General features: G+C 43.4%; 1 protein-coding gene across 2 annotated transcripts in view; it reads right to left on the bottom strand.

The window, feature by feature from the left end:
• cdk6 (cyclin dependent kinase 6) overlaps positions 1 to 12,938 on the bottom strand; it is a 32,945-nt gene that overhangs the window by 6,836 nt on the left and 13,171 nt on the right. For both annotated transcript variants that reach the window (XM_010741539.3, XM_019262686.2), the window contains exon 5: positions 3,349 to 3,458. In XM_010741539.3, coding sequence (XP_010739841.1) covers positions 3,349 to 3,458 — 110 coding nt within the window. The remainder of the gene's footprint in view (positions 1 to 3,348; positions 3,459 to 12,938) is intronic.

Below are 12,938 nucleotides of genomic sequence, written 5' to 3'. Positions count from 1 at the left end.
GCTTCTCCCAGGTGCCCTTTAATCTCTAACAGGTGGCCTTTTAAAAAGCCATCTTAATCACCTGCAGAGAGGGGGAGAGAGAGAGAGAGAGAGAGAAACATAGGGAGAGAGAGAGAGAGAGAGTGTATGTTCTGTTCATGGCCATCAAAGGGCTCTGCCTTGCCTTCCGCCTCAGGGCACTGTTGGACAGGTGCCAGATTGTGAAAACGCACACATATACACACCAAAGCTTTTTACAGCTTATTGTGTCAGGGCGAGAGAAGAAGTACCTAAACCTAGACAACACACACACAAACAGAGGCCTCGGTGCTATCAGACAGGGTAGGATTTCCAACTGCAGATTGTGTCTGTTTTTGAAGGAACACTATATAGAACAAGGACAGACCTCTTCTGCACATAACACACACACGTCACTGTTACTTTGTTGATTCTAGGTTCTCTGCCAGAAACTCTTTGGTGCAATATTAACATTACAAAAGTTATAAACGTCGTAAAATGCACTTCAACCTTGTGCCTTTCATGTTAACACATGTTAAGTATGGCAGAAGGTACATTCAACTGCAGTTCACCTCAATGAGTCAAAGGCTTCACTGAGGTATTATGCGCAAACGTGATTGTGAATATGTAACTAGCAGCCTGTAGCCTATTGATAGCATTCAAACAAAAACAGTGAAATGTTGCACACAAATGTACCCACATGAGGGTTGCGCTCACAACTGCAAATCTGAAAATGATTTTTCCCCCCTTGATAAAATGTCTTAATCATCTATATATCTGGGTTCTTAATCATCCAAAACACATCCAGTCAAAATTTTCTCAGGGTTTGAAAGCAGCTTGCATTTGTTAAATCACTTCGCTTCATCCTGGAGCATTTCAGATCACCACTTGAGTATTTTCTTGATTTATTGTTTGGTCTATAAAATGTCAGAAAGATGTTCAAATGCCAAGTTTATGGAACCAAATTACTTGTTTTGTTCATCCACCGCCCCCCCCCATAAAAAAGATTCACATTACTATCAGATAAAACAAAGACAAGCAGCAAATCATCACAACTGAAGAGCTGGAAGAGGAAAATGAAGAGCATTGTGCTCTTAAAAAGTGACTTTAACGACTAAAATATCAGAAAGATTGCCTTGGTCGACAATAATTTAAATTGACTGATGTTTTCAGCTCCAAATTCAAAGACACAGAAAGAAAATCATCGAATAACCAGCACCACTGCTAATTCTCACACACAGACAAAAGATATGATCACCACTTCATTATCACAAGAAGACTGGTCGATCACAAAGATTAAGTGATAAAGTGATAAATCGACAGCTGAAGCCGTCAGAGGTCTTGGTAAAACCTCTGTTAGCCCGTCCTAAAAAACATTTTCATGTACAGATCTTGTGTAGCACTGTGAAACAAGACGCAGTAACACAGTCTGAAATGTTAGAGAGGGGTCAGACGCAACAATGTTGGATAGTCTAGTGCGGAACATGTTTTGTTCCACTGTAAAATGTCCAAAAAAAATCCTCCCACAGGTGTTTAATTAGATTAACATCTGGTGACTGTGAAGGCCAAAGCACGAGATACATGCATTCCCTTCATCCATGCTCCTTCCTGTGTTAGGTTTCAGTTATTAGTCGTTCGCCTGTGTACCACATGACTAACAGTCTCTTCACCCTGTGTCGCTCTTTGCCACTAGAGTCTATATATTCCCCCGTGCAGAGCGTGGGTCGTTGTGTGTGGCTGTGCATGTTGGGGTTTAGAGGACGGTTGGGGAAGGAAGCATAAATTACAGGCAGGGCTGCTTCTCCTGGCACTCTGCCCTACCCCAGAAAGACTGTTCTTATCTGCCCTGAAGCACACCACTACAGGCTGGCTAGACCCCAGTTCACTGTTGATGTCAGGATGTAGTTCTATACTCCTTATGGCACATAAATAATAATATTTGATTGATGCTATGATGATAAAATATGTCCTTATGCACTGGAAAAGTCCTTTGTCCTTCCACATGGAGGTAGGGGAACCTTTTTTTTTTAAGACAAAGGGTCCGTTATTAGGTTGACTCTCCAGCATGTGAAGTTCGTTAGACCACAAACTGTCAAATACCTATACCAAGAAGCAGAATCTTGGGGTTGCATGCTGCAACCACAGCAGGCAGCTTGCCATTACTGTAATGGTTTGATAAGTCAACTGAAATGCTTTCGCTCAGTGCTCCAAACCCATCTGACAGGTGTCATCTGAGGAAAAGATGCCAAGTTTAACAAACGCCCCGATAACTGATACTTAACGACGGAGGCTGTAGAATATCCCTCCAAAAATGTAGTAAAAGTAACGCAGGTAACACAAAGAGAAATGGCCTCTCTTCACATTTAAACACTTTGCATCAGTTACTTTCAAACAGTTAAACCACTTCATAGAGATAGCAGATGGGAGTCACAAGGATATGAACATGTGAATGTGTCTATACAGTATGTATACATCCCTGTAGGTCATAATAACGATAATCCATAGAACAGCCTGACCAGAGACACCAGTGAGTAACACATGGTTAACCCTCGACCATCAGATGGTTTAAGTAAGTAAAAAGTTCTTAATGCAGTTCAATACCACTACTCGGATGTATGTATTTTATACACAAAATGAACCACAATTAGTGCACAGAAGAACATTAAACACACACAGTGCAGCAAATAAATATTGTGCTGATACAGATCAGTGAGTGTGACCGTTACCATGATACACCACACACGAGTCAGTTGTCAGTTGCTGAGGTGCAAGTGTTTAGTGTAATTTTGTTGTCAAAGCAACACAGCGAAGGAGGAGACCACAAGAGTGCGTGAACTAAGGAGTAATGTGAATTATGGAAATAATGGGAGCCTTCAACATGCAATTTGCTGCCTGTATTTCTGTTGTTCTTCGGTGATTTAAACATGTTTGGTGTCGGGGGATGTTCCCCCGGTCGGAAAATCCAGTGAGTCAATCAGTTGTTTGGTAGGTTGGCTTTAGAATGAATGTTATTTTACTGTAGGTTGTTGCAAGTTGACTTACAGAAGTAACAATTCAATGACAAATATATCACCATTGACTGGTTGGTTAGAAAATAACACCTCTCCAAACAGAAAGTGGCCAACATGAGCTAGAATAGAGGTTTTTTTTTTGATGAATGTTGTATATTGTTTTATGCGTGGCTCAAGGTGCCAATGTGAGATCTTTGGGCCAGTGAATATGTGGTGCCTGGTTTATGTCCCTCCATTTCCTCCAAGTTATTCTACTTCATACTTACTTACACAGTATCAGGGGTGGCACCAAAACATTTCAGTCGACACAACTTTGAGCTCTTTTTCCCGCGGCTCTCACCTTCTCCTGAACATCTCAGCGAAGATGCAGCCGACACTCCACAGGTCCACTGGTGTGGCGTAACTGGACTGGAGCAGCACCTCTGGGGCTCTGTACCACAGCGTCACCACCTAGAACAAGAAAGTAAGGTCAAACATACAAAAGACACCTGGACGAAAATCAGTCCTCGATTCCTTGCATGTAGTTTTACCTGCCAGCAGTGCTCGGTAAATGTCAGCATGGAGGGAGGGTGGGGACTCACGCTTTCGTGCACACACACACACACTCTCACACATACACACACACAGGGTTAATACTTCTCTGCCCCCATCTTAGACTTACGTAAGACATGAAATCATATCTGGCAGGACACGTCTCCCTGCTCCCGTTTTGGTGTACCCACATCACACAGTCTTTCCACAGCAATCCAGCGACACACAATACTGTATGTACATTCATACTACTGCGTGTGTATGTGCAGTAGTATCCATTACAATAACAAAACAATGCAATGTTTCACTGCTTCAAACCTGACTTGTGCATGTGAAGTGATAATGGGCTGACTATCAGAGATATTAACCACACCCGACCTCCTCCCAGCTGCTGAAACAGAAAAAACACTTCCTGTTCTTGCATCAAACAACCCTGCACCCACCTGAGGTGTAACGGCAGCCATTTTGTGCCACTTCACACCAAGCATGGTTTCCAGATTTGTCCCTGTAACTCTGTTGGGACTTCTGAGGGGTGTGTGTATGTGTATGTGCAGCTATAGTCTGCAGGAAAGCAGCAGCATTGTTAACAGCTACAGTAGGGAAAGCCTCCAGACAAAACTCAGTGACCCCTAGTAAGAGAGTGGACTGGTTCCAGGTGCTTTCCTAAACTCCAGATTTTTCCAACAGCTTTTGGCTGCAGTTCCCCCCTCAGGCACTGCAGAGTGCTTATCGGGATCTTAGAGTCTGAGGCAAATGTTTGTAAGCAAAAAGAGTGCAGCGTCACCTAGATATCTTTATTAGCTGGCTCGGACTCTCTGCGGGAGTACTTGGACACGATACCTTGAGCTTTTTAGAACGTTGACGACATGCCTGTAGGCATAACGTGAGAGTGATCATCTTCGGAGGATGGCCAAAGGCAAATATGAACTATTCAAAAGTGAACCAGTGCTTATGTGTTCAAGGGGCCCCTGAGAAGTTACTTTGAGTCAGCAGTCAAATAGCTTTATGGTTTATAAACTTTAAGACTAGAGGTCTTTCACTGGAGGACGTTGGATGATTTAAATATCAGTCTCTTTTTGTGTGTGTGTGATTTTTCTCCCTTTATTTTAATAAATCTGCTTATTCATCGTTGCTGCATGAAGGAAAAACAAGTTGTGTTAGTCTGTTGATCCAGCATTTTGCTCCAGACTAACAAGAGGATAGATTTCCATAAGATTTGATACATACATGGGCGCCGAGCATGAATCTTACAGGTTTTGATCATCCCGTTCTTCTAGCGCCACCATGATCTTTACATGTGTGGTTCATAAATATCTCAACGACTATTGGATGGATGGATTTTTCTCTAGTGCCATTTCCTTTTGTCCAATACTTTGTGACATTCCCATCCACCTACGTTAAGCATGCTCACATGTTAACAGGCTAAACTAAAATGAGGCACATGGGAAATATTTTCTGCTTAATATTAACATATTAGCATGCTGATGCCAGGATTTACCTCAAAGCACCGCTGTCTCTAGGTTCAGACAGACAGAGACTTGGGTATCTGAGGCAAACAAAGTGACCAAACATTACCCTGAGATGGAATTCTTAAGAAAGGTAGTCAACAGAGACTGATAAGAGGAATGAAAAGTATGGTCACATTTTTTGCTTCTAAACTGAATGACACTATTAATAGCGTCGGGTGGTGGGGGGGTCTGCATTTTGCAGATGTGATAGTTTCTCATCTCCTGCTTCCTGCTTTAGTGGAAATAGGGAGGAAGTTGAGGCTAGTTGGCTGAGATGTGTCGGCGGACTCACGTGACAAAGACAGTCATATTCTGAAAGTGTACAGACTGTTTGGGGGGGGGTCATTGAAGATTTTTAGAGCAGTGAAACCTCAAAGAAAAACATGAATGGAAACAGCAGCAATGCCCATATCATCAGGCAACAAAGTGTCATTGATGCTTTTTGAGCAGAGGAAAGTTCATGGCATCATTACTTTCATTTTTGTTGGAATTCTTTCTTCTAACCTTCTCTGATTTTAACTCCAAGTTCTCTGCAAGTGTTTGGCTTGATGTATAATTTGAGCACATCGTGCATGGGCATTATGCATGGGCATTATTAAAGCCAAACACTCGAGCACAGATTATCTTTTAAAATCTGAATGTATGCATAAGTGACAACTGGCCCAATTAGCATCTTCCTGTTACAATGTTGCAGATGCATGCTCAAATGCATGCGACTTCAGTTTCTGCATGGAGTTTGTAGCCCTGCACAATCAAAAAGTCACAGCTTGTATGATCACATAGCTCACGTAAAAGCCTTCTAGGAAGAACCACAGACCTAGAGCTCGGGGTATATCCGCCTAGAGTTATTCGAAAACCTGGCCGCAACTGCAGATTAAGGCATATATATCACACATGCATGCAGTCACAGACGCACCGGAAAATAAGAGTCAAGGCTTACTGCAATCTGAAACTACATCCGACTGCATGCAACAGTTTTTGCAGCAGTGCATCTAGGGCAAGGTGGTCTTTCATTCTATCTTTGTACTAAAGAATAAGACTGTACTGTTCTATTTTCTTCTTTTTTGTCAATGACTATTAAAAAAAATGCATTAGTCACTCAACACTTTCCAACTTCCCTACTCTGTCTTTTTTTTTTTTTTTTTAAATGGTCACTTTAATTTGCATGCTACTTGTTTCAGCTGAAGGCTAATACACATTTATTGCATTATTAAGTATTTATATCACCAGGACTACATTTCCCATGTCATCCAATACTTACAGTAGCTTCTGGACACCAATGGATATCTATGCCACAGAGGAATAAGCTATCAAGCAACACTTATGTACGATTAATTCATTTTTGGATAATAAATCGTAGAATATCAACAGACGTGGCGTGTTTAGTTCAGTTGGTAGAGCAGCCGCCCCATGTGCAAAGGCTCAGCCCAGAGTTCAAATCCGACCTGTGGCTCTTTCCCGCATGTCATTCCCCGTCTCTCTCTCCCGACCTTTCCCTGTCACTCTTCAGTTGTCTCTATCAAAATAAAGCTTGAAAAGGACAAAAAAAAAAAAAAGGCAGACGTATTTGCGGATTGGACTCTAAATTGAATAGGACTTCAATATCCTGCTGGTTTACTGTGATTTTCTGCACGCGTCTTCTGACAACAGTTATGACAAACAAGCGTGAACCCAGAATAAAGCAATAGCGCTGTACTTGTTGTCCTTCAGAATTGCTTGTTACTCTCAAATCATTAACTCCCCGCTCCTCAAAAGGGCTCATCTCAAACCTCAGATTCCCAGTTTCAGGGTGCTCATTTTCATTTCCAAACAAACAGTCCACTGTCAGCACCGCTTTCCACTCAGCAATCCTCCTCACCCATTTCTCCCTAACCTCCTCCCGCTCTCCTGCAATCTCTTGTTCCTTCTCCATAAAATGCTTGTTTCTGTATCTATATCTGAACAGCAGTCGAGTATCCATGAATGCATTCTTATCTTGCACAGCTTTACGCTCTCCATAAAATACTCAAATGTCTCAGTATTAAGTAAGTCTCAAGTCTGTGTACTAAATACCCCCCCCCCCCTTCCCTTCCTCTTCTTCCGACCACGTTTGCATTCCTTCTTCCTTAGTCTCCCTTTCTCACCCTTCTCATTCTCTGTTCTGCTTCACATATCCCTTCATTACACACTCCTGCTCTCCCTCCTCCGTACAGGCCACATGAAAACAAGAGATAGAGACACATGCATACAGTATGTAGGACAAAGAGACACAGAGAAAGTGAGTTGGCCCGTCAACTATGCATTACAGTGTTTACACTGTTCTTGGGTCAGCTGCTTTGCATTTTCAATCTGTCTCTCTGCCTATCTGACACCCCTCTTCCCTTCCGCATGGTAACAGAAAAGCCAGAGGAGGTCAGATAATGCCGAGGGGGGAAAAAAAGAAAAAAGAGAGAGAGTTAGAGTGAGAGACAGAGAGTGTGTGAGGCTGACTCCAGATTAAAGGACAACATTCTGAGAATTCCTCTCTGCTGAGAGCATCCTCCCCCTCCTCACCACCACCACCACCACCACCACCATCATCCTCCTCCTCCTCTTTAGCCCTCACTGCTGCTCTCTGCTCAGGGAGGAAATGGCTTCTCCTGCCCCTGAGGACCTCCAGACCTCCTGGGCTGGACCTCCAAGCCTTTCTGACTTGCAACATCCGGACCTGTGCCACCAGCGCACTGTGCGTTGCACAGAGGAGTACGACAATTGGATTGCATGCATGTGAACGTGGGGGCGTTTGGTTAGTGCACACGTGACTAAGCGAGCACCTGCTTTTGCCTGGATTCACGTGCTTCACTGCCAAATACTTGTGTGTGTGTCTCTGTGTGCATGTCTGCAGATGTATGCAAGTTATCTGCAGCATGCGTTTGGTGTTTTAAGGGTAATTGTGGACTATTACAACTTGGCTCTTGTTGTTACTTGCTTTCTTGCTGAGAGTTAAATGAGATGATTGATACTCTCTCATATTTCCCTGTTAAAGGTGAAGCTGTACTTTTTATTTTAGCTCTAAATAAGATGCAACGTGTCAATTAGTGGGCTTTAGAGGTGCTGGACAGAGCTAAGATAGTTGTTGTCCAGCTGCTTCCAGTCTGTGTGTTAAGCTAATGAGTGGTGTCAATCAAACAATCCCTGTAAGTATCAAACCCATGTCCTGTTGACAACCCGTTTGATCGTCTGACCACTTGTCTCCAACAGATTTGGTTGGAGTAATGTTGGTGTGTTCCCAGATCTCAGCAATGACTTCGATGAGCACAAAAATGTATCCTAGAAAAATGGTCAAAACTACAGTTATACTCAAGTTATAGTAAACCAAACTTATCCTTTAAATCCAAATCATGTTTGGAGCTGTTGGGAAACACGGTCTTTATTCCTCGCCCTTATCCTTCTACCTGTGCTACCACGATAAATGTTTAGGGGGGGGGGGCGTCACGGTGACCTGATGGCATGAGGATGACTGAGGCCGGGGCTTAAGGCTGCACCGCCGGAGGCACTGGGACTGATGGAGCTTGGCCGGAGGCCCGTGTTTACATTCCCTCTCACTGAAGAAGCCAGGATGAAAGAGCACCACTGCACACTCAGACACATACCATCGACACACACATGCACACACACATACAAGTACTTTGGATGCACCAGAGGCCATATAACTGTTGTAATTGAATCAATAAGAGCATGATTAGAGGTTTTAACTTTCAGCAATTACTGCATAAAGTGGAATCAACGTTCAGTGCAGTTAAGTCTCCCAGGTAAATAGCTGGACTGTTTCATGCTTTGAGTCTTAAGCTCGAATTTGATTACATTCCTGAAAGCAATCCACTGCAAATTAAAGTCTTCCTACGTGAATCTACGGACGGAAAACAGATAAATCAGTGTGTAGGCAGGACACGTATGAGAGAAATAGAACGGATGTTACTATAATAATATGAGCAAAACTATGCTCTCAGAGTACAGTGGAGCTGAGGCTGTAATATTGTGTCTCCAGAGAGGCCCCATTCGAAGCACTAGCAGTCAGCCATGTTGTAAACACCATTATTTCACTCCTCCCTCACTTTCCCTCTTTCTCTCTCTTGTTCTGCAAAAAGGACAATTTACAGTCGCAACAATACAGCTGCACCAGGCCAAGAAAGGAAATAAGGAAGGAGAGAGAAAGAGACAGATGATTTAAAAGAGAGATGAGAGGGAGGAAACGTAGAAGCAGAGGGAGAGAGAGAGAGACAGAGCTACAGGGTTAGAAAGAAAAGTGCAAGAGCAGCACACAAACTGTATACAGTAAAATAGAAAAAAAAGGGGGCACTACAACTGTTGCCAAAGTATGCACAGTGTACAGGAATGCAGCATGGGGCCCTCGGCGAGCGAAACAAAGACAGCACAGTCAGTGGCTCTCTCTCCCCAGTGCTACCACATCCGCACATCATTAGCTGGAAAATTCCTGATATATGCTGTAATTTCTTCTCTTTTTTTCCCCCCCTCCTCTTCCTCTTGCCGTTGCTGGTACAGACAAGGCTTTAATATCCAGATGCCGGTGTGTGCGGTTGTGTGCACATGCACCGATCAGTAACCCCTTTACGACCCCCCCCCCCCCCCCCCCCCAACCAACCTGGAGAGATGCCAAGAGGCCATCGACAATTAATACAGTGAAATGTAAAGGTGTGTAGGTGTGTGTGTGTGTATGTGTGTGTGCGCACTTGCTGCTTTTTTCGAACAAATTTAAATAAGACCTGTGCTGTGCATGCAAGGGTATGTGCAAACATTAACAACAATGCGATTGTCTCCATTTGAATGTGTGTATGTACAGCATATCCCTGTAGTTCCTATGTGTGTGAACTGTGTGTGTGTGTGTGTGTGTTTGCTTATGTCAAATTGGGGCCAGCCCCTTCGCTCCAGCCGGCTGCAGTCAAAGCATAGAGGATGACTTTTCCTTTTTTTTCCCATGCGGAGCCGTTTGAGGAGATATCTAAACATTCCCAGAGTGCGCTGCACGTGCTCTCCTGCGTGCAGTGCAAAGGGTTTTTCCCCCCTTCCTCTCCCTGCTGCCGCTGCCTGCCTTTCTTTCTTTCTTTCTTTCTGTCGGCCCAGAGTAGAAACACATTGTCTGGCAAGAGGACAGATTCACAGACATGACTGTCCGTCCAGTTCATCCTTGGTCATCGCTGAGAAATTTCACTTTCAGCAGACTTTTCCTCGGTTCCTGAACTCTGTTGCACTGCTAGTGGCGGTGCGCTTGCGAGTATAGAAATCTTTGTATTAGAAAAGCCTGTCTGCTGTTTGAGAGTGGGCAGGAAATCTGGTTTCAATTTGTTTAATGTCGCCTGAGATATGGGTGCCTTATTCTGGTAATCGTAGTGGGAGGGCTATAAGCAGATGGAACCAGGGGGAAGAATTGGGAAAACACCTTCAATCAGGTAACAGTTTCACTCGTCTGCAAGACACCAACAGTGTTTACAGGAAACTATGACAGTGGGTTGGAAGATACTATTTTTAAAAAGCCAATAAAAATAGTAATAGTTAAATTAAATTTAGATGCTATTTAAGTGAAAAAGACTTGAAAGGACCAGGTTTGGAGAGTCAAAACTCCCTTTGGCAGTTGTGTAACTCAATAACAGACTCACTTAAGATAAAGCTCAGGGGCAAGACAAAAAATATTTTCGCCACTAATAGGCTTATCTTGTCATCTCCTGTTAAGTATGGCAACCCCTCAGTTTATTTTGGTTTCCAGCTAGAAAAACACACAAATTCAACAACAAGTGCGAACATAAAGGTCTGGTGGCATTCCCCTTGAGTTCTCCAAATCCAATTCGAAAGGCAACGACATGCACATGACATGCATGGGAGTGGAAGTTAATGGGTTTCATGGGACCATCCTGTCGGCCTTGTACTACAATAGCTGCCAATGTGAGGCTGGTGTAGGTAGAAAGACCACCACCATGACCTAACCTGCTGTGCCACATCCAGATTAGGTTACCACTAGGAGATGTAGATGGAACCAAAAGTCCACACCTAAGCTAGTTTCTAGCCAAGTTCCTTTTTAAGGTCTGTTTACAGAGCTGCGAACATCAGCGTTGACCCTGTTGCTATGGATGATATCATGTTTCATGAAATTACTTACACCACCGTATTCCTAGTTTGTTCAAACTGCATTTTTCAGTGTGTTTGTAGTGCAGACTTTAGTGAACCATCTCTAGTACGACTGGATGGTTTTGATCTGTTGGTGAGCTCAAAGGATCCTTATTAACTCACCGTCATCACGATGAAAGCTTTTGAAAGTTCATGCTCGTATTTTTCCAAACTGTTGATGCAACAAGGTGCAATTCTCAAAGTAGCTGACTCACTGTGAGCAGGTCTCAATAACTTCCTCTGGATGCTTACCTCAGAATATGTAATTGCTCTTTGACCAAAAGCCTCAGTAAAGTTAGGACTCCAACTTCAGCACGCTGCTTTTCTCTTAGGGTGTTAAAGTCTTCTGACTTTGATTAGACGGGCCCATGTCAGATGATAAAAAGTTTTCTTCTAACTTGTTAAGAATACAAAATTGTACCAGTATTTGGATGTTATAAGTGTTTTATTGCTGAATTACACAGTATTTCAGTAGTACTCAGACTCTTGGGTTGAACGATGCTTTAGCATTTATTTTCAGATTCAACAGCATCAAAAGAAATGCTTTTTCCTAAAGCGCCTAGACAGAAATGGGATCTTAAAGAGGATGACCAAAAAAAAAAGACCCCTCTCCAATCTTTTCTGGTATGTCAGATTAACCCATCAGCTTTTCCCATCTGCCCGTCACTCAAGGCAGTACAATGAGCCTGTGAGCCAGACTGGGGTCATTAAAAAACCATCAACAAAGCAACGGACCTCCAGGGACTGTCAGGGGCAGCCTAATCTGGACCCTAGTACCAACCCAATGGGTGGTCTCCCTCCCTGCTCTAGCTCCCTCCCTCTCTTTCCCTCTCGGAGGGTGAAATATGTGCAGCATGGTAGGTGGGTGATGCCGATGGGGCCATCAGTCACACGCAACCATGCATGTGCAAATTCACCCAGACTCTGTTGCGCATCTTATTAATATGCACAAAAGAGACGTGACATTTAAAAAGTTTGTTAGGTGAGAAAGCAAATTTATTCCATAAAAGAGAAGTTTGAGCAATGCTGGTAAATCATCAGCAGAAAAAAGTACCAGAGTGCTACTTTCAGTTGGTGACAGGGAAAAAAACAGGAGCGAGGGACTCTTTTTGACGTCTTTTATGCAAATGCTCACTTCAGCCATCTTGTCATTCTAGAAGTGCTAAATGAATCACTTTGAAAGTGAGAGAGAAGTGTCTTGTTCGCTTAAGCAACAGCAGTTCTCCAAAGCCCATCTGTCTGCCAGTAACGGTGGTATTAGGTGACTAAATAAGCAACTGCTGGTCTGTTGGGCAAAGGGGAAGATCCTCTTAGATGCGGTGTGTATTTGTGTGGTGCATACAGTGTAGATTATCTGCTTTTATTAGCAAGAGGAAACAGTGAATGGATGAATGGAGAGTGCGTGTGCGTGTGCATGTTGGACTGATAGGGGGATTCCAGACACAGGCACATTAATCTAGTACCGAAGATCCCGTGCTCACGTTGCAGCGCTCCACTCCAGCGCATGCGTGCACTAACACACAGTCACTCACACACACACACGCGCACACACACACACACACACACACACCCTCCATCTCGTTTTTGTGGCCTAATCTGTATAACCAAGAAAGGAAATGAGTGTGTGTGAGTGTGTGTGCAAACAGATTCACATTCGGTCAGGTTATGCGTCTCTGTGTGAGCATGAGTAGTTTCAGGGACTTGTCACTTGGCACTCTTAACTAAAAGGTGAATTCCCAGGTAAATACTCTAC

Source organism: Larimichthys crocea, chromosome XIII (genome assembly GCF_000972845.2).
Source record: "Larimichthys crocea isolate SSNF chromosome XIII, L_crocea_2.0, whole genome shotgun sequence".
In the NCBI taxonomy this organism is placed as follows: domain Eukaryota; kingdom Metazoa; phylum Chordata; class Actinopteri; family Sciaenidae; genus Larimichthys; species Larimichthys crocea.
This window is presented reverse-complemented; position numbering and strand designations above follow the sequence as displayed.